Source organism: Salmo trutta, chromosome 21 (assembly GCF_901001165.1).
Source record: "Salmo trutta chromosome 21, fSalTru1.1, whole genome shotgun sequence".
NCBI lineage: Eukaryota > Metazoa > Chordata > Actinopteri > Salmoniformes > Salmonidae > Salmo > Salmo trutta.
The window spans coordinates 28,967,865-28,990,256 of NC_042977.1; the positions used below are offsets into that span (position 1 = coordinate 28,967,865).

The 22,392-nt window shown below is 41.6% G+C and overlaps 1 protein-coding gene across 1 annotated transcript; it reads left to right on the top strand.

The window, feature by feature from the left end:
- The first annotated feature begins 752 nt into the window (after positions 1 to 752).
- Positions 753 to 22,392, top strand: LOC115157117 (proteasome subunit alpha type-7-like). The gene is made up of 7 exons (XM_029705086.1): positions 753 to 934; positions 19,348 to 19,474; positions 19,554 to 19,678; positions 20,998 to 21,120; positions 21,384 to 21,503; positions 21,802 to 21,864; positions 21,955 to 22,392. The coding sequence occupies exons 1-7, from the start codon at positions 833 to 835 to the stop codon at positions 22,048 to 22,050; spliced, it is 756 nt and encodes a 251-aa protein (XP_029560946.1). The 5' UTR covers positions 753 to 832; the 3' UTR covers positions 22,051 to 22,392.

A 22,392-nucleotide genomic window follows, 5' to 3' on the forward strand; every position in this document is an offset into this window, starting at 1 on the left:
CCCAGTGTTGTTTGGGTTTGGCAGGGGTAGGCTGTCATTGTTAGTAAGAATTTGTTCTTAACTGACTTGCCTAATTAAATAAAGGGTAAATAAGAAATAACTAATATTTTAAAAACAAAATTCCTCAAATTATCAATACATTTTTTCAAAGCTTTGCAATTCTGTACTGCACTAGATATTCCCAGTTTAGTATGTCTTTGCAGGGAAAATCTTATTTTGAAAAATAATGTCACACGATTGCGCTGCCAGCATAATATCCTGCTGCTAGGAGAAAACTAATAGAATAGGACGCTGCTCTGTAACGTATTAGCTAGTCCATTAGAGGGGTGAACGAAAATCTCATTAACATATTTATCTTCGTGAGATATTTAAAAATAAATTGAAGTAATAACTGAAACATCGAAATAATACCAACATGTCAATACATTGTATCATTGTTTAGTGGGGTGCAATTAAGACATATAGAAACAAAACAATATGTTCAACCCCTTTCTAGTAGTGGAATAATCCAAACTCAAACCAGGGGATTGGAAAATACAATGCTCCGGAAAGGGACCAAACAGCGCTGGAAACGTCTGTATCAACCCTTACAATGGTCCCAAACCACACGTATGAAATATTTTCGAGTTATGGAGAGTGAAATAAAATGTTGCACTAAGATAACTTTTAATGGTGGGTATTTTCTTAGGGAAATGCTCATATTTTAACTCGTCCAAGTTCAGAGTTCAAGCGCATGCGCTCTGTGAGTGTACACACGCTAAATTGGCTAGAAAAAATTCACTAGTTGAGTAGCTACACACATTTCATTGTATTTGTTTCTAGCAACAAGATAATGGCAGCAAGATATGACAGGGCGATCACTGTGTTTTCTCCTGACGGCCACCTTTTTCAGGTGGAATATGCGCAAGAGGCTGTGAAGAAAGGCTCCACCGCTGTAAGTTTATGAATCTGATAAGCAGCTAACTAGATCACTTTTTGTGACTTGGATGGAGAAAATTGATGGTTTCCACTAGTAACCACAGCCACAAAGTCAAAATTGTCTATATTACAAAAATGCGTAAAAACCAAAAAGTGTTTTTTAACCACACTACCAACCTTAAATTATGGTTGAGGTTAGTTCGGTTTCAAATCAGATTTTAAATCAGGGGTGGGCAAACCTTTTGCTCGAGGGCCACATCGGGATTTTGAAATTCAACGGAGGGCCAGTATTATCTAACAATCAGTGGCGATTTTAGCATGGAAATCTTGGTGTGGGCCAAAAAAGAATGGGATGCATGCCAGCAAAGCCACTACACAACACTAAACAATACATTAATTGCACTATAACGGTGACAAACGGTGCACACAAACTGTTAGGGCCTACATAAAGCTGTCCCAACAGCAGTCCCAGCACCTTACCACTGCTACACCTGGCTATCAGCAGAGCCTTGTCTGGCAGTGGAACAGTTCATTCAGCCTCATTTACTGCCTTTAAAAAAATCATAGCTAATATGGCTGACTTTCTTAAACAAATGCGCTTTCTAATGACAATTGAGATGTACAAACTATGGCATAAGGGGACGACAAGCGGATAAGAGGCAATCCGTAATTGTGGTTGAGACATTAATGAGCGAGCTAGGACGGACATAATCTATTTGTTTAGCACTTTTGAAATGTACAGCAACAGAGTTCAGAACATGTGCTGTTGGTGTTCTCCCTGTACATTAAGTCAGCGTAGGATAAATAAAGGGGGCTTGTAAACTAGGGATGCACGATATATCGGTATCGGACGATATTAGCATACCTATATAACGTAGGTACATGATGCAATGACGCCACGTAAAATGTAGTGTGAGATGTGCAACACAGCATTCCTAGCCTACAATGTCTGCTGTGTGGATCGAGCAGTCATTTGAAAGAGGAAGAACATTTCAGCAAGACCACTCAAAGGCGAAATCCGTTTACGCCAATATAATGGAATTCATCGCCCTTGACAATCAACCATTCTCTGTCGTGGGTGATGTTGGCTTTCGCCGACTGGTCGACCACTGGTCGACCACTGGTACACTAAGTATGCACTATTTTTCAGATGTTGCCCTACTGGAGTTACACATGAATAGTTTCACTGCTATTAGCTTCACGACTGACATTGGACTAGAAATATCAGCCCCATGAGCATGCTGAGTCTGACAGCACAGTGGGTCGTCGAGGATTTTGTACTGAGGAAAGCCGTATTGCATGCTCATGAATGTGGCTGTCATACCGCTGCTGCCATTTCAATGGCATTTGAGAACATGTTTGAAACTTGGATGAATGAACACAGTGACAGTGCGCCCTGAAGAAGAGCGTCCACAGACAGACAGAGCTGAAACGTTACTGCTTGACATGTATGATGAAATCAAATTTTGTTAGTCACATGCAACAGGTGAAGACCTTAAGTGAAATGCTTACTTACGAGCCCCTAACCAACAATGCAGTTAAAAAAATATAAAATATGAATAAGAAATAAAGATAAGTAATTAAAGAGCAGCAGTAAAATAACAATAACGAGACTATAAACAGGGGGGTACCGGTACAGAGTCAATGTGCGGGGGCACCGATTAGTTGAGGTAATATGTACATGGAGGGTAAAGTTAATAAGGTGAGTATGCATAGATAACAGAGCGTAGCAAAAGAGGGGAGGGGTGGCAATGCAAATACTCAGGGTAGCCATTTACATTTTAGTCATTTAGCAGACGCTGTTATCCAGAGCGACTTACAGTAGTGAATGCATACATTTCATACATTTAATTTCATGCATTTTTTTTGTACTGGCCCCCCGTGGGAATCGAACCCACAACCCTGGCGTTGCAAACACCATGCTCTACCAACTGAGCCACAGGGAAGCCATTTGATTAGATGTTCAGGAGTCTTATGGCTTGGGGGTAGAAGCTGTTCAGAAGCGACTTGGCACTCCGGCACCGCTTGCAGCGCGGTAGCTGAGAGAACAGTCTATGACTAGGGTGGCTGGAGTCTTTGACAATTTTTAGGGCCTTCCTCTGACACCGCCTAGTATAGAGGTCATGGATAGCAGGAAGCTTGGCTCCAGTGATGTACTGGGCCGTACGCACTAACCTCTAGTGCCTTGCGGTTGGAGGCTGAGCAGGGGCCATACCAGGCAGTGTTGCAACCAGTCAGGATGCTCTCGATGGTGCAGCTGTAAAACCTTTTGAGGATTTGAGGACCCATGTCAAATCTTTTCAGTCTCCTGAGGGGGAATAGGTTTTGCCATGCCCTTTTCAAGACTGTCTTGGTGTGCTTTGACCATGTTAGTTTGTTGGTTATGTGGACCCCAAGGAACTTGAAGCTCTCAACCTGCTATACGACAGCCCCGTCGATGAGAATGGGGGTGTGCTCGGTTCTCTTTTTCCTGTTGTCCACAATCCTCTCCTTTGTCTTGATCATGTTGAGGGAGAGGTTGTTGTCCTGGCACCACACAGCCAGGTCTCTGACCTCCTCCCTATAGACTGTCATCATTGTTGATCAGGCCCATCACTGTTGTCATCGGCAAACTCAATGATGGTGTTGGAGTCTTCCCTGGCCGTGCAGTCATGAGTGAACAGGGAGTACAGGAGGGGACTGAGCACACACCCCTGAGGGGTCCCTGTGTTGAGGATCAGCGTTGCGGATGTGTTGTTACTTACCCTTACCACCTGGGGGCGGCCTGTCAGGAATTCCAGGATCCAGTTGCAGAGGGAGGTGTTTAGTCCCAGGTTCCTTAGCTTATTGATGAGCATCGATGCACTTATTGATGAAGCTAATGACTGATGTGGTGTACTCCTCAATGCTATTGGAAACCCTGAACATATTCCAGTCTGTGCTAGCAAAACAGTCCTGTAGCTTTTTATTTAAAAAATAAATAAATTTAGGGGTGGATCAGCTTAATATTGCGGAAAGAATATTGCTTCCATCAATGTAATTGTCTGCATTATTTCCAATCCCCCATTTATTTTTTGTGGTAAATATATATATCCATACATGCATGCATACATATGTACATACACATACTTATATAGACATGCATACATTTTTAAAGAATATACCTTTTATTCCCTGCAAACCCTACCATCGACCGCCCAATTGGAGTAAACTAATAAGCACTTCGGCTTTTACCTTCAATTTATTCATCTTATACACCTTTTACAGTCTATTTTACAATAGTTATGATTGTTTTTAGTCCTTCCTCTATTTCTGATGTCCATCCAGTTTGATTTCTATTTGTAACTGTGCTATATCACAAAAGTTCTGAACCTATATACATTTTACAGACCCCGTATGTTTTACATTGTTTCTTATTAGTCCCACCCTTCAGCTCCATTCAACCCTTCCCGTCTATCCATCAACATCCATTTTGTATTTGCCATATTTTTCAACTGTGCTGTGATGCTTCACAAAACAATTGAACCTTTCTATTCTCATAGCTTCTACAGATTATAAATGTAAAAAATATTTTTGCTAAAATAATTATTGATTTATGGCTTTTCAAATCACCCAGTATTGCTATCTGCAGCGTTAGTTCTAGGCAAATGTTGCAATTCTTCAGCCATTCCTGGACCTGTGACCAAAAACGAGCTACATATGGACAATACCAAAATAAATGATCTAATGACTCTGCCTCCTCACAGCAGAATCTGCAGAGCTGGGAACATTGTATCCCCATATATACAGTGGGGAGAACAAGTATTTGAAACACTGCTGATTTTTTTCTTTTTAGGTTTTCCTACTTACAAAGCATGTAGAGGTCTAATTTTTATCATAGGTACACTTCAACTGTGAGAGACGGAATCTAAAACAAAAATCCAGAAAATCACTGATTTAAGTAATTAATTTGCATTTTATTGCATGACAAAAGTATTTGATACATCAGAAAAGCAGAACTTAATATTTGGTACAGAAACCTTTGTTTTCAATTACAGAGATCATACGTTTCCTGTAGTTCTTGACCAGGTTTGCACACACTGCAGCAGGGATTTTGGCCCACTCCTCCATACAGACCTTCTCCAGATCCTTCAGGTTTCGGGCTGTCGCTGGGCAATACGGACTTTCAGCTCCAACAAGATTTTCTATTGGGTTCAGGTCTGGAGACTGGCTAGGCCACTCCAGGACCTTGAGATGCTTCTTACGGAGCCACTCCTTAGTTGCCCTGGCTGTGTGTTTCGGGTCGTTGTCATGCTGGAAGACCCAGCCACGATCCATCTTCAATGCTCTTACTGAGGGAAGGAGGTTGTTGGCCAAGATCTCACGATACATGGCCCCATCCATCCTCCCCTCAATATGGTGCAGTCGTCCTGTCCCCTTTGCAGAAAAGCATCCCCAAAGAATGATGTTTCCATCTCCATGCTTCACGGTTGGGATGGTATTCTTGGTTGTACTCATCCTTCTTCCTCCTCCAAACACAGCGAGTGGAGTTTAGACCAAAAAGCTCTATTTTTGTCTCATCAGACCACATGACCTTCTCCCATTCCTCCTCTGGATCATCCAGATGGTCATTGGCAAACTTCAGACGGGCCTGGACATGCGCTGGCTTGAGCAGGGGGACCTTGCGTGCGCTGCAGGATTTTAATCCATGACGGCGTAGTGTGTTACTAATGGTTCTTTGAGACTGTGGTCCCAGCTCTCTTCAGGTCATTGACCAGGTCCTGCCGTGTAGTTCTGGGCTGATCCCTCACCTTCCTCATGATCATTGATGCCCCACGAGGTGAGATCTTGCATGGAGCCCCAGACCGAGGGTGATTGACCGTCATCTTGAACTTCTTCCATTTTCTAATAATTGCGCCAACAGTTGTTGCCTTCTCACCAAGCTGCTTGCCTATTGTTCTGTAGCCCAGCCTTGTGCAGGTCTACAATTGTATCCCTGATGTCCTTACACAGCTCTCTGGTCTTGGCCATTGTGGAGATGTTTGAGTGTGTGTGGACAGGTGTCTTTTATACAGGTAACGAGTTCAAACAGGTGCAGTTAATACAGGTAATGAGTGGAGAACAGGAGGGCTTCTTAAAGAAAAACTAACAGGTATGTGAGAGCCGGAATTCTTACTGGTTGGTAGGTGATCAAATACTTATGTCATGCTATAAAATGCAAATTAATTACTTAAAAATCATACAATGTGATTTTCAAGATTTTTGTTTTAGATTCCATCTCTCACAGTTGAAGTGTACCTATGATAAAATTACAGACCTCTACATGCTTTGAAAGTAGGAAACACTGCTGATTTTGCAGGTTATCAAATACTTGTTCTCCCCACTGTATATAACATTCTATTAGTTGCAAGAATTTTGTATAGTAATTTAAATTGAAAAATTCTAAGTTTTGAATCCGGCGTTGTTTTGCGTATCAATTCATAAACCATGTGCCATGGAACAGCTATGGCACAGCTATCAGTTTTTTGGTCCTTAAATGAAATTGGTATATGTTTTTATTTATCACACTTTTCTTTAACCATTTATGTTCTTTAATACATGGCCGACATACAAGTTCCTTACTTTTTTCCCCTTCTACTTGCTTCTTCCATTTTTGTGGTAATGCTGCAATTAATTGGTTGTAATTTTGGGTAGAGCAGACATTTCCATATGTCTGTGTTAGCTGCATGTGTGACATCACTCCACCAGTCCTATTTATAATATCATTCACTAAAATTACTATATTTGAATTTAACCACAATATTTGTTATTTGTTCTGTCTATTCAGGTGGATTAAACTGAAATTGCAACCAACTTTCTAAGGCTTGTTTAAAAAAATAAAGATATTTTGGAGATTATTTCCTTTTCAAACAACCGAAAGTGGGCAGGTGTAATCTGAATAAAGGGAAAAAGGCCCTTCTTGAACATAGGATGAGACATTTGTACCAATTTACTAGAAAACCAGTTTGGATTTAAATATAATTTTGGTATGACTGATACCTTTAGTGAGCGGTCTAATGCTTTAATATTTAGTAATTTCTGCCGTCCGAATTCATATTCATTATATGAATGGGCCCTTTTAATTTTATCTGGCTTGCCGTTCCAAATAAAATGGAATATTTTTTGTTCATATAATTTAAAAAGCAGGTCACTAGGTGTAGGCAAAACCATAAGCAAATAGGTAAACTGTGATATGATTAAAGAGTTAATCAGGGTGATTATTATTTTTTTATTTTTTTCACAAATAGACAGGTATTTTCCTTTCCATGGTAGCAAGATCTTATCTATTTTTGCTGACTTTCTATAAACATTTATTGGAGTGAGATCATTTCTTTCTTTTGGGATTTGTATACAGAGTTATGTCCACATCTCCGTCAGACATTTAATTGGTAAACTACATGGTAATGTAAAATTAGCATTTTTTTGTGATCCAATACCTAATATAGTACACTTACCATAATTGGGTTTTAATCCAGAGAGGATAGCAAAAGTATCTAGATCCTCTGAGACCGTGGAGAGACTCTAATTGTGGTTTTAAAAGAACATGAATCATCGGCGTACAATGACACCTTGGTTTTTAAGCCACGGATTTCTAATCCCTTAATGTTATTGTTTGATCTAATCTTAACAGCTAACATTTCAATGGCAATAGTAAATAAATATGCCGATAGTGGACAACCTTGTTTTACTCCTCTAGATAGTTCAAAACTTTCTGAGATGTAGCCATTATTTACTATTTTACACCTAGGGTTACTATACATAACTTTAACCCAATTTATAAGAGATTCCCCAAAATTGAAATATTCTAGGCATTTATATATAAACTCCAGTCGTACTTTATCAAAAGCCTTTTCAAAATCAGCTATGAAAACCAGGCCTGGTGTCCCCGACTATTTCATAGTATTCTATTGTTTCCAGTTCTTGTCTTATATTATCTCCAATGTATCGTCCATGTAAAAAACCTGTCTGATTAGGATGAATAATATCTGACAATACTTTTTTAATTCTATGTGCCAAGCATTTTGCTAGAATGTTTGCATCACAACACTGAAGTGTAAGAGGTCTCCAATTTTTTAAATGGACTGGATCTTTATATATACCATTTGGGTCCTGTTTCAGTAATAATGATATCAGACCTTGTTGCGTGTCTGATAATCTGCCATTTATATAGGAGTGGTTAAAACATGCTAATAATGGTCCTATTGAGTATATCAAAAAAAGTTTTGTATACTTCCACTGGTATGCCATCCAGTCCTGGAGTTTTCCCATCCTTAAAGGCCCCAATTGCATCAAGCAGTTCCTCCTCTGTAATTTGGCCTTCACATGAGTCTTTCTGTACAGATGTTAATTTTACATTATTATTATTATTATTATTATTATTATTATTATTATTAGGAAAAAAATCCATACAATTAGTTTCAGTTAGTGGAGATGGAGGAACCTGAAACAAACATATTGTTAAAGTACTTTACTTTCTCTTTCAAAATATCATTTGGTGACTCATGCGTTACTCCATTTGTAACAACTTTTAAAAAAACATTTTTGGTAGCATTTCTATATTGAAGATTGAAAAATAATTTGGTGCATTTTCCCCCATATTCCATCCAGTTCTCTTTATTTTTTTATAATATATTACACTGGATCTATCTTGAATAAGTTCCTCCATTTCTTTTTGTTGCTTAGCATCTGCTTCATCTGACCACTTTTTATTGATCGAGTCACTGGTGTGTCCTGCTTTAATTTTTGCTTGTATGCAGGAATAAGGAGAATTGAATTATGGTCAGATTTGCCAAATGGAGGGCGAGCTTCGTATGCGTCTCTGTGTGTGGAGTAATGGTGGTCCAGAGGTTCTTTCCCCCCCCCCCCCCCCCCCCCCCCCCCCCCTCTGGTTGCTCATTTAACATGCTGATAGAAATTGGATTTAAGTTTCCCTGCATTAAAGTCCCCGGCCACTAGGAGCGCCGCTTCTGGGTGAGCATTTTCTTGTTTGCTTATGGTGGAATACAGTTCATTGAGTGCGGTCTTAGTGCCAGCCTCAGTCTGTGGTGGTATGTAGACAGCTACGAAACATACAGAGAGTGTGGTCTACAGTTTATCATGAGATACTCTACCTTAGGTGAGCAAAACCCTGAGACTTCTTTAGATATCGTGCACCAGCTGTTATTTACAAAAATACATACTCTGTCACCCTTTGTCTTACCAGACGCCGCTGTTCTATCCTGCCGATACAGCGTATAAACAGCCAGCTGTATGTCAAGGCCATCAGACTGCTAAACAGCAATCACTAACTCCGAGAGGCTGCTGCCTGCATTGAGACCAATCACTGGCCACTTGAATAAATGAATCACTAGTCACTTTATACAAAGCACTCTAAATAATGCCACTTTAATAATGTTTACATATCTTACATTACTCATATCACATGTATATACTGTATTTTATAACATCTATTGCACCTTGCCTATGCCGTTCAGCTATCACTCATCCATGTACTTACATGTACATATTCTCATTCACCCCTTTAGATTTGTGTATTAGGTAGGTGTTGGGGAATTGTTAGATATTACTGCACTGTCAGAACTAGAAGCGCAAGCATTTCGCTGCACTCGCATTAAAATCTGTGACAAATACAATTTGATTTGATAATGTCATTGTTCAGCCATGACTCCGTGAAGCATAAGATATATTACAATTTTGAATGTCCCGTTTGGTAGTTTAATCTTCCGCGTAGGTCATCGATTGCACGTTTGCTAGCAGAAATGGAAGGCAGTGGGGGTTCATTTGATCACCTACAATTTCTCGGAAGGCAGCCTGCCCCTTTTCTCCGCCTTCTCTTCACGCAAATGACGGGGATTTGGGCCTGTTCCTGGGAAATCAATGTCATTCACGTCGGGGGTGAGTAATCGCAATTCTGATGTCCAGAAGCTCTTTTCGGTCATAAGAGACGGTAGCAGCAACATTATGTACAAAATAAGTTACAAACGACGCAAAGAAATAAACAAAAAAAACAATTGGATAGGAACATGTAAAACGTCAGCCTTCTTCTTCGGCGCCATCTTATTGAGAATGAAATGACTGAATGAACGAAACAGCACAGTAAGTGAAAGAAATAGGTTTTGATGTTTTACTGCTAATGGGGACATATGTAAATGCAAACAAACTTTTTATTGTGTGTAACCTTTTATTTAACTAGGCATGTCAGTTAAGAACAAATTATTTACAATGATTGCCAAACCCGGATGACGCAGGGCCAATTGTGCACCGCCCTATGGGCCTCCCAATCACGGCCGGATGTGATACAGCCTAGATTCGAACCAGGGACTATAGTGACGCATCTTGTGCTGACGTGCAGTGCCTTAGACCGCTGCGTCCGTGTTAACTATTTAAATTTAACTGTACTAGAATGCTTAAAAGGCCATAAATGTTTTTTATATCGGTTATCTGTATCTTTATCAGGTTTTTTGGCAAGGAAAATATTGGGTATCGGCCAAAAATGTAATATCGGTGCATCACTAATATAAATAAGAATTTGTACTTAACTGTCTTGCCTAGTTAAATAAATAAAGGTAAAATAAAATATGAAATAAGACTAAAATAAATATATAAGCAGACAATGAAAGCTCTTACAATATTTGATCATTACTCTAAAACAGGTTATAGGCTACATGTGCACCACCAAGTCAGAACAGTAGGTGAAATTAAGAGGGGTAAATAGACCAAATTATTAGGGTGAGGCACATGGGCTACTAACATGTTATTACACAACATACACTTAGTATTACTGTCTTAGCTACAGTATGCGTATTCCATAATTTATGCACCAACATACAACACATTTTTGGATGCCCCTTGGTGTGCTCACTTGAACAGGAAGGTGGTGTGGCGGTCCTTCGTGGGAAAAGTCTGGCATTCTCTGGATTTATGGTGCTTTCAAAACAACTGGGAGCTCTGGGGAGGGGGGAAAAAAACAAGGTCGACTCATGATGTCATTGATCTTCAGGTCGTAGCTCTAGAAAGAGGCCGGATTTAAAATTCCGAGTTGGATTTATGTATTTTCCCTGTCGGAGCTTGTTTATTCCCGACTTCCCAGTTGTCTTGAACTCACTGAAGTCAAGTTTTCACAGTTCCGAGTTAAGTTATTTTGAGCGCTGCACAAATCATGCTTCATTGACCGCATGGCCAAAATTGAATCTTTATCATTTTAAATTTGAAAAAGAGCCCCTTAATCCCAGATTTGGGACTACACAGCCACTCCACTGAATAGAAGGCTAGTGATTGCTTTGCAATGCTTGCAGTTAGCCACTGTCACTGATTCTTTCCAAACCACTCATTGTTGAATTTGCGATTTCCAACTTGTTGTAATGTTTACGTTTAATGGCCGATGCGCACCGATACATCTTATCTATAATTTCTCTTCATTATTTATCTTTATATGACAAGGATTTAAAAGGATTTGCCGGTAGATTGTGCCCGCCCAAAGCTCCACTCCATCCTGTCGAACGCCTTCTCAGCATCCAGTGAAGCCAGCAGGACAGGGGTCTTCTGTGCGTTTACTTGTTCAATAATATCAAAAAGACGGCGAATGTTATCAGAAGAGTATCTGTCTCTAATAAATCCAGTTTGGTCCGCTTTTATTATTTTGGGAAGAAGAGTGTTTAGTCTTTTGGCGAGCAATTTGGTAATTATTTTGTAGTTGAAATCCAACACGTTTATTGGCCGGAAGGACGAGCAGGATAGAGGGTCCTTGTCTTTTTTGAGCAGCACTGTAATGTAAGCTGTGTGCATTGAGTCTGGGAGAACTCAGTTTTTGCAAAAATCCTCCAGCATTGGCATGAAAATAGGGCTAAGCAGGGGCCAAAAAGCTTTGTAGAACTCTCTGGGGAATCCATCTGGGCCTGGGGACTTATTAGGTGGCATGGAGGTAATTGCCTCCAGGATCTCCTCAGGACTCAAGGGGGAGTTGAGATCTTCTCGGTCGGTCTCTGATAGTTTAGGTAGCGAGAATCCCTCTAGGATGGAGTGGAGTTTTGCCTCTGTTTTCTCTCAGAGGTGTATATTTGCAGTAAAAATCATAAAGTGAAGTTTATATTTTTTGGGTCATATGTGACCTCGTCCTCTGCCGTTCGGATAGCCATGATTGTACGCTCTGACTGCTCTTTTTTTAAAAGTGGTAAGCAAGCAATCTACTCAGCCTATTGCTATACTCATGGTAATTCTGTTTTAGTAAAAATAACTTCTTTTTTTTGATCTCCTGAGTATAGTCCAAATTCAGTTTGGCTTTGGCTGCTTTAAGTTGACTCCAGGAGGTGCTGTCTGGGGATTGATAATGTACTTTTTCACAGCGTTCCAGATCCCTCTCAAGATCTAGCCTGTGTGCTTCCATTGCTTTTTTCTTAGAGGAAGCATATGCAATTAGATGACCTCTTAGTGTGGCTTTGGCAGAGTCCCACATTGTGGCCGGAGAAACAGGAGAATCTTTGTTGTCTTGTGTGTAGTTGTCTATCCATGTAGTTACCAATGTATGGAACGCTTCGTTTGATAACATGAAGGTGTTGAATTTCCAGCTCTTTGACCTCGGAATGTTTTTGCGGAGGTGGACAAAGGCGCGATCTGAAAGTGCTATGGGTCCGATTGTACACGTGGCTGAATTTATGAAACTCTTTGGGATAAAAATGTAATCTATACGGGAGTAGGTGTTATGGACATTAGAGTAGTATGTATAGTCCATAGTTGAGCTATTAGTCTCTCTCCAGATATCTATCAGTCCCATCTCTTTAGTAAGAGAGTTCAACATCTTTGCATATCTAGGATTTGTGGTGGGGACTTGAGATGATTTGTCTAGGGTTGGGTTGAGGGTACAATTTAAAATCTCAAGCCAGCACTCCAAAGGAAACACAATGCTCATTGAACAGGGTTATCATTTTTGACATGACAGCAGGAGAATCTGTGTTTTGGGCGTATATGTTTAAGATAGTAATTGGTTGCCCATATAGTGATCAGTTATCAAAATAAATCTCCCCTCCGGATCAGATATGTTTTTGTCAATTATGAATGGAACATGCTTATGGATAAGTATGGCTGTGCCTCTACTGTTTGATTTGAAAGATGAGAAATACACCTGTCCCACCCAAGATCTGCGGAGTTTGGCATGTTTGGCATCACATAGGTGTGTCTCTTGTAATAGTGCAATGTCTGCTTTTTCCTTTTTTAGAGCATATAGTATCTTTTTCCGTTTTATTGCATGACCTAGACCATGGCAGTTCCATGTCAATAGATTCAAGGTACTAGTCATCATCGAACAGTAATCGAACTTTAGTGCAAGTCATCTCTGGGTAAAGGTGGGTAATAGTTACAACTGTGTTCACATAAAAGGAAAATAAATGGTGTACATAAAATAACAATCTCTGAACACCCCAGCCGAGTTCCCAAACAACTCGACATATCCCGTTGGATCTATTACCCCCCCCCCCCCCCAACTCAGTCTCAATTCTGCGTTCCGAAAAAAACGGGGACAGTTAGCAACGCACAACGTCTCTCCCCCCCACCACCAAATAAATGCCTCATCCTCTTCGCCCCACATTGAGTAAATGACAACGTAGCCCCCATCCAGACCACATTAAAAGAGGGAGAAAATAAAATCAATAGCCCAACCTACATATACCTCCCCCAAGGGACATAGGGAACCACAAGTAATAATAGCACAAAAAAGAGGGAAATAAAGTAGGCTGAAACGTTAGTAGGCCTAGGTTAGGCTATAGAGCCTATCCCTCTCAGCTAAAGGAAAATAAATAATTTTGCACGCCCAATTTTTCAGTTTTTTATTTGTTCAAAAAGTTTGAAATATCCAATAAATTTCGTTTCACTTCATGATTGTGTCCCACTTGTTGTTGATTCTTCACAAAAAATTACAGTTTTATATCTTTATGTTTGAAGCCTGAAATGTGGCAAAAGGTCAAAGTTCAAGGGGGCCGAATACTTTCGCAAGGCACTGTAGATTAGCCGGCTATAATGACATTTAGCGGGGCGGGTGGGTCTTTGGAGGTCGGCTATATGATGTCTTACCTCCTTTAGTAATAACAGTAATCGCATTTAGTCATTGGTCCATTTCTCATTGACCAGGATTCTCTTTCAAAAAACGTTTTGCATCTTCGGGAGTTTTGAAGTGTCGCAGGGCTACTTGGTGAAGAATCCTGAGCTCGTTTGGGTATTTGAATCCCCTAAAGATGCCTCGGTCAATGGAGTATTTCTTCACCTCGTCAAACTTTCGGCGTATTCCAGCTGACAGGTCCTGGTGTAAAGTGAGTTTGGCATTTCCCACTGTAATGGTGTTGATTTTCGCCGCCTGTAGGACTCGTTCCTTGTCGGTGAATCTCAGGAAACGTATGGTGATTGGGCGCGGTGGTTGTCTGGCTGCTGGTGGGGGCCTCAGTGCTCGGTGGGCTCTCTGGAGTACTATGGGCCTGTCGGTGGACAGGTGGAGCCACTCGGGAAGTTTGTCTTGCAGGTATTGGATCAGTGGCATGTTTCCCTCTTCTTTTTCGCCCAGATTTAATAGAACACAATTATTCCTTCGCCCCCTGTTTTCCAGGTCCTCTGTTTTCTCTTCCAGATGCTCTATTTTCTTTTTAGCATATGCTATTGTTTCCATGGCGTCTGTCAGTAAGTATTCCATGGATAGGATTCGCCTCTCTGCCTCGTCCAGGCGCCCCGCGTTGTCAGGCAAAGCATTTTCAAGGATTGTCACCTTGCCCCCTATCGCACTGAGCTGAGAGTTAATGGCTTCTAATTTAATGTTGAGTTCTGTACGTTGGGATCTCAGCTCAGAAAGGATGTCTTCGACGGAGTGCGAGGTTGGCATTTGTTGGGTCTCGGAGGGGGACGGGTCCTCTTGCTCCTGGCTTATGGTGCTAGCTTTTTCTGAAGCTAGCTGCTTCTTGGAGGCTTTTTCCGCCACTAGTGCTCGAGTCCGGGTAAAAAATGTCACCTGTAATGTTGCCTTTTGTAGCCGCCATGACTTTTTGACTAAAGCTAAAGGAGTTTAAACTTGAAGTGGAGGTAAGATTAGGAATTGGAAACTACTTGTGCGGAGCTCTTAGTTCATGCAGCCATCTCGTTCAAGAGTCACGTGATCCAGAGTGGGCACTTCTAATGTAACTCTATGGCAGCACCCAAGGGGCTAAAATTTTCCCCTTGAGTGACAGAACTCTGAGCCAATCACGGCACAACGTTCCGTATTTTCTGCTGGCTTGGCCCACCACCGCAGAAAGCACCGAGCTAGGCTAAAACACCTGCATTTTGGAGCTGCCTTACCCAACAAAAAAGAGACTGTTTGTTTGTATGCGGCATATATATATATATATATTTATATTTATATATATATTTTTTTTTTACATTGTTTGCAAACTATGTGACGTGTATTAATGCTAAAATAACAGGCTCTGCCCCACATGCCCTGAATGACGGGTTGCCACTGCTAACAATACACAGCAATACAAACATCTAAAAGTAAAATAATGGAATTTTTGAAATATTAGGACGAGCAATGTCGGCGTAATACAACTAAAGTATGTATGTGTGTGTGTAGATATCTATCTATACTGCTCAAAAAAATAAAGGGAACACTTAAACAACACAATGTAACTACAAGTCAATCACACTTCTGTGAAATCAAACTGTCCACTTAGGAAGCAACACTGATTGACAATAAATTTCACATGCTGTTGTGCAAATGGAATAGACAACAGGTGGAAATTATAGCCAATAAGCAAGACACCCCCAATAAAGGAGCGGTTCTGCAGGTGGAGACCACAGACCACTTCTCAGTTCCTATGCTTCCTGGCTGATGTTGTGGTCACTTTTGAATGCTGGCGGTGCTTTCACTCTAGTGGTAGCATGAGACGGAGTCTACAACCCACACAAGTGGCTCAGGTAGTGCAGCTCATCCAGGATGGCACATCAATGCGAGCTGTGGCAAGAAGGTTTGCTGTGTCTGTCAGCGTAGTGTCCAGAGCATGGAGGTGCTACCAGGAGACAGGCCAGTACATCAGGAGATGTGGAGGAGGCCGTAGGAGGGCAACAACCCAGCAGCAGGACCGCTACCTCTGCCTTTGTGCAAGGAGGTGCACTGCCAGAGCCCTGCAAAATGACCTCCAGCAGGCCACAGATGTGCATGTGTCTGCTCAAACGGTCAGAAACAGACCCCATGAGGGTGGTATGAGGACCCGACGTCCACAGGTGGGGGTTGTGCTTACAGCCCAACACCGTGCAGGATGTTTGGCATTTGCCAGAGAACACCAAGATTGGCAAATTCGCCACTGGCGCCCTGTGCTCTTCACAGATGAAAGCCGGTTCACACTGAGCACGTGACAGACGTGACAGAGTCTGGAGACGCCGTGGAGAACGTTCTGCTGCCTGCAACATCCTCCAGCATGACCGGTTTGGCGGTGGGCCAGTCATGGTGTGGGGTGGCATTTGTTTGGGGGGCCGCACAGCCCTCCATGTGCTCGCCAGAGGTAGCCTGACTGCCATTAGGTACCGAGATGAGATCCTCAGACCCTTTGTGAGACCATATGCTGGTGCGGTTGGCCCTGGGTTCCTCCTAATGCAAGACAATGCTAGACCTCATGTGGCTGGAGTGTGTAAGCAGTTCCTGCAAGAGGAAGGCATTGATGCTATGGACTGGCCCGCCCGTTCCCCAGACTTGAATCCAATTGAGCACATCTGGGACATCATGTCTCGCTCCATCCACCAACGCCACGTTGCACCACAGACTGTCCAGGAGTTGGCGGATGCTTTAGTCCAGGTCTGGGAGGAGATCCCTCAGGAGACCATCCGCCACCTCGTCAGGAGCATGCCCAGGCATTGTAGGGAGGTCATACAGGCACGTGGAGGCCACACACACTACTGAGCCTCATTTTGACTTGTTTTAAGGACGTTACATCAAAGTTGGATCAGCCTGTAGTGTGGTTTTCCACTTTAATTTTGAGTGTGACTCCAAATCCAGACCTCCATGGGTTGATAAATTGGATTTCCATTGATTATTTTTGTGTGATTTTGTTGTCAGCACATTCAACTATGTAAAGAAAAAAGTATTTAATAAGATTATTTATTTCATTCAGATCTAGGATGTGTTGTTTAAGTGTTCCCTTTATTTTTTTGAGCAGTGTGTGTACATATACCTACTCATTCAAGGGTTTTTCTTTATTTTGACTATTTTCTACATTGTAGAATAATAGTGAAGATATCAAAACTATGTAATAACACATGGAATCATGTCGTTACCAAAAAATATATTTGAGATTCTTTGAAGTAGCCCCCCTTTGCCTTGACACTCTTCATTCTCTCAACCAGCTTCATGAGGTAGTCACCTGGAATGCATTTGAATTAACAGGTGTGCCTTGTTCAGTTGTGGAATTATTTTCCTTAATGTGTTTGCGCTAATCAGTTGTGTTTTGACAAGTTAAGGGTGGTATACAGAAGATGGCCTTATTTGGTAAAATACCGAGTCCATATTATTGCAAGAAAAGCTCAAATAAGAAAAGGGCAACGACAGTCTATCAATATTTTAAGATATGTCAGTCAATCCGGAAAATTTAAGAATTTGAACTTCAAGTGCTATGATGAAACTGGCTCTCATGAGGACTGCCACAGGAAAGGAAGACCCAGATTTACCTCTGCTGCAGAGGACAAGTTCATTAGAGTTAACTGCACCTCAGATTGCAGCCCAAATAAATGCTTCACAGAGTTCAAGTAACAAACACATCTCAACATCAACTGTTCAGAGGAGACTGCGTGAGTCAGGCCTTCATTTTCGAATTGCTGCAAAGAAACCGCTACTAAGAAACCACTACTAAAGGACACCAATAAGATGAGACTTGCTTGGGCCAAGATACACAAGCAATGGACATTAGCCAGGTGGAAATCTGTCCTTTGGTCTGATGAGTACAGATGTAAAATTTTGGTTCCAACCGCTGTGTCTTTGTGAGATGCAGAGTAGGTAAACGGATGATCTCCGCATGTGTGTTTCCCACGGTGAAGCATGGAGGAGGTGGTGTGATGGTGTGGGGATGCTTTGCTGTTGACACTGTAAGAGATTTTATTTACAATTCAAGGCACACTTAACCAGCATGGCTACCACAACATTCTACGGCGATAGGCCATCCCATCTGGTTTGGGCTTAGTGGGACTATCATTCAGTTTTCAGCAGGACAATGACCCAACACACTTCCAGGCTGTGTAAGGGCTATTTGACTAAGATGGAGGGCGATGGTGTGCTGCATCAGATGACCTGGTGTAACCAATGTGAAATGGCTAGTTAGTTAGCGGTGGTGCGCGCTAATAGCGTTTCAATCAGTGACGTCACTCGCTCTGAGACCTGAAGTGGTTGTTCCCCTTGCGTTGCAAGGGCCGCGGCTTTTGTGGCGCGATGGGTAACGATGCTTCGTGGGTGTCAGTTGTTGATGTGTGCAAGGGTCCCTGGTTCGAGCCCAGGTTGGGGGCGAAGAGAGGGACGGAACCTACACTGTTACACTGGCCTCCACAATCATCTGACCTCAACCCAATTTGAGATGGAAAAGCAGCCAATGAGTGCTCAGCTTATCAGTCCTCCGGGGTGAAATGAGCACCGCATACAGTAGATGCGGTGCTCAAAATACTTCATACTCCAATTCACTCGCTTCAGCCGGACAAACCGTGCCCACTTCAAAGCTTGCGTCTCATTTTTTTGGCAACAAATTAGTCGTTATTCCTTACTTGTGGGCATTATTGCCCTGGCTACAAATGATGAAAAACAACTACACCGCTCACTTGACTACCGCTACCAAACGCACAGGAGAAGAGGCCTTGCAGTTTTTGTGGCGCGATGGGTAACGGAATTAGTTTATTTCTTGGATGTACATAGTAGCTCACCAGCGCCAACACTTGGTTTGGAATTAAATTACATGCTAGCATGGCTAGTAGCTAACGTTAGCCAGCTGGAACTAGCACTGGGTCTCCATATGATGAGAAATAGTGCATTGTGGGTAGTTATCTATGTAAATATGTAAAAACGCTAAAACATAACTATGTTTTGTAGTTATAGGTAGTGAGATCGTGACTACAACTTTGACACACTGTTACTTTGAGTAAAAACTCATGCTTCCTACCCTTAAAGAAGAGATGGTCAAAATGGGTGGGGTTTATGACTCTGGCTGTGGTAACTAGTGAGGTCCCAAATTGATAGCTGTAGCTTGCTAACTCAGTTAACTAGCTAGTAGTTGCTAGTAAATTATCATGTTTTATTATTTAATGCTGTTATCTGGAATATGTTTGCTTGCATAATTTTAGTGTGATAACTTGTTAGCTTAGTAAACTGTTACTTAGATTTGCTAACTGTCACAGAGCGCATGTGCTGTTTGTTTAAATAGCTTTCCCCATTCATTCCTCTAACATTAGGTGGGCATCAGGGGCAAAGACATTGTTGTCCTTGGAGTTGAGAAGAAGTCAGTGGCCAAGCTGCAGGAGGAAAGAACAGTCCGCAAAATATGCACCCTAGATGACCATGTCTGCATGGCATTTGCAGGTACCTATAAACTTCATTAATTTGCTTGAAATTGAAACCTGCTGGAAGCTTAGGTCTTATTTAACCAGCTGTCTGTCAGGCCTGACAGCAGATGCCCGCATCGTGATCAACAGAGCTCGTGTGGAGTGCCAGAGTCACCGGCTCACTGTGGAGGACCCAGTGACCGTGGAGTACATCACACAACACATCGCCACCCTGAAACAGGTAGCATAGCCTACATCGCCATACTTAAACCGGTAGGATAGCCTACATCGCCATACTTAAACCGGTAGGCTCTGTTCCTCGAACTAAGAACAAACAGCCCCTAACGGCTTGGCATAGAGTACCACATCATGAGTCATAATACACACAACATCTAGAGGTCAAACAAGGAAATGGTTCCAATCGCTTTTTCACCATAAAACGGTTTCCATAGAGAATTTTAGAAACACTTTAAATTAGGGCTGTGTTTCATGTAGGCTTATCCTGGCGTGACATTTTGATAACCGTGTAAATGTATTTACGACAGTGACTTTTATCAATATTTGCCTGTATTCCCCCCCCCCCCCCCCCCCCCCCCGCCGCCGAATTGAGACAAAGGTAATAATCTCAGGATTAACTAATTAGGCAGTTAGCCTAGTGGTTAGAGCGTTGGACTAGTAACCGAAAGGTTGCAAGAATGAATCCCCGAGCTGACAAGGTAAAAGTCTGTCGTTCTGCCCCTGAACAAGGCAGTTAACCCACTGTTCCTAGGCCGTCATTGAATTTGTTCTTAACTGACTTACCTAGTTAAATAAAAAATGTAGTTTAATATATAAATTGGCCTCATTTCTTTAAATTGACTATTCTGTCAACTGTCTTCTGCAAGTTTTAAATTGACACAACCTGTTTAGCAAAGGTGTCATCTAGTGATGACGTACATGAGCTTGCAGGGATGTGTAGTCTTACATGACTTCTACTTTGATGCTAAATAGCACTTTCAAATCTGAGAGTAAATAGAGCTGAATATATTGATAAGTCACCTTGTCTGAGCGAGATTTACATGCTTATCAAAACTCACGCCAGGGTAAGCCTACATGAAACACAGCCCTTATTTGAATAAGTGTTTCTAAAATTCTCTGGGGAAGCATTTAAGGTGGACAAACCATGGGTATTATAACACCTCCACTGTGGGGCTCTATTGCAACCCATGAGACACAGACATCACTCAACAATTGGACAGACTTCAATTAAACAGGAAGTCACAGCCCTCTGTAAGTCTCAAGATGGCACCCCCCCAACCCAAAGAAAGCCATCCATGTGTGCCAGAAAACAGTAGCTTGTGGGACTTGTATTTTGATGTGGTGGAGGAAGTGAAAAACACTTTTGGATATTTTTTCCAATTACTAACATCATAAAAACAATTGTGACACAACTTTAGGTTTTCGGTGATGAGTTGATATGCAACAATCCTATCTAAGAGCGAGTTCATGTGATGCTTGACTGAATGGTCTTTTGAAGGTCAGTTGTGTTCATAACCGGTTTTTGATATTTTAATTCTCTAGCGCTACACTCAGAGCAATGGACGCAGACCGTTTGGCATCTCTGCCTTGATCGTGGGTTTTGACTGTGATGGGACCCCCAGGCTCTATCAGACTGACCCCTCTGGAACTTACCACGCATGGAAGGTCAGCCAATCCACAAAGATTCCTTACCTTTCTCCGCAGCCAAATATGTTCAACTTTCTTCACAGCTATAGTGTCTATAACTAGTATTCCTGAAGTGTATCATTGCAAGAATGTGATAATTTCGTATCCTAAATGTTCAAGTCTTTTTTTTTTTTTAAGTCAACATTAGTAAGAGAATTTTTTTCTGTTGATGTGAATTTAAAGTGTTTTACTTTTGTTTAAAAATACTAAGGTACTGATTTGTTTCCCATCCCTTTGTTCAGGCAAATGCGATTGGCCGTAGTGCTAAGACTGTGAGGGAGTTCCTGGAGAAGAACTACACAGACGAAGCCATCGCCACTGACAATGAGTCGATAAAGCTGGCCATCAAAGCCTTGCTTGAGGTGAGGTCAAATGCTCTCATTTATTTTGGTAAATTCCAAACTGACCCCTAACCCCTACTTCTTAGGCACTTTTTGATCTGAGGCAATTGAATTGGTGTATCCACTATGGCAAAAATGCCACCTAGCCAATTAGAAAACAAGATAGAGCTACACAATTAGCATATAATTTATACCTACAATAATTCTGGTTGTTACAAACATTTAGGGGGAAGGGGGACAATTTGCAATTCAGCATAGGTTTGCACCTGAGATCCATCATGCATATTTTTATGCGTACACCTTTGAACTATGTCTACAGGTGGTTCAGTCTGGTGGGAAGAACATTGAACTTGCTGTGATTAGAAGAAACCAGCCACTGAAGGTAAGGGTCTTGGTCTCATGTCATAGTATTTACTGCTTTGCACATGTATTTGTCTATGGGCTAATTGCTGTATTTTTTTACTCCATGTAGTTATTGGAGTCCAAAGAAATTGAGACCCTGGTGACTGAGATGGAGAAAGAAAAGGAAGATGAGGCAGAGAAGAAAAAACAGAAGAAGGCTACTTGAAGTCATAATGAAACTCTGGCTTTCATTTAGCACTTGCTTAAAGGCAGCATATTTGGTCTGCAAACATCAAAACGTGTTTACAATCCCAAAGGTTTACAAGCCCAAAAACAGCTTTCATGTCACACACTAAGGGCTGAATCTTAACTTGATGTATGTTGAATTAGTCTCACATTGCCATCAATGCATTGTTTATGTGGAAATCTAAGTCAAATGTATGGATCTCAAGTTAGGATTCAGACCTACAATGAGGTCTGCCCACTTAAGGTATGGTATGTTGTTTAACTTCTTTGAAGTGAATGTTATTGGATCAAAATACTTAATAAAGTCAACTTGTTTATGTAC

Coding starts and splice junctions, on each gene's coding strand:
- LOC115157117 (XM_029705086.1), top strand. CDS start 833: ATGGCAGCAAGATATGACAGGGCGATCACTGTGTTTTCTCCTGACGGC. Junction 19,679..20,997: donor ACATCGCCACCCTGAAACAG/GTAGCATAGCCT, acceptor TTAATTCTCTAG/CGCTACACTCAGAGCAATGG. Junction 21,121..21,383: donor GAACTTACCACGCATGGAAG/GTCAGCCAATCC, acceptor CCCTTTGTTCAG/GCAAATGCGATTGGCCGTAG.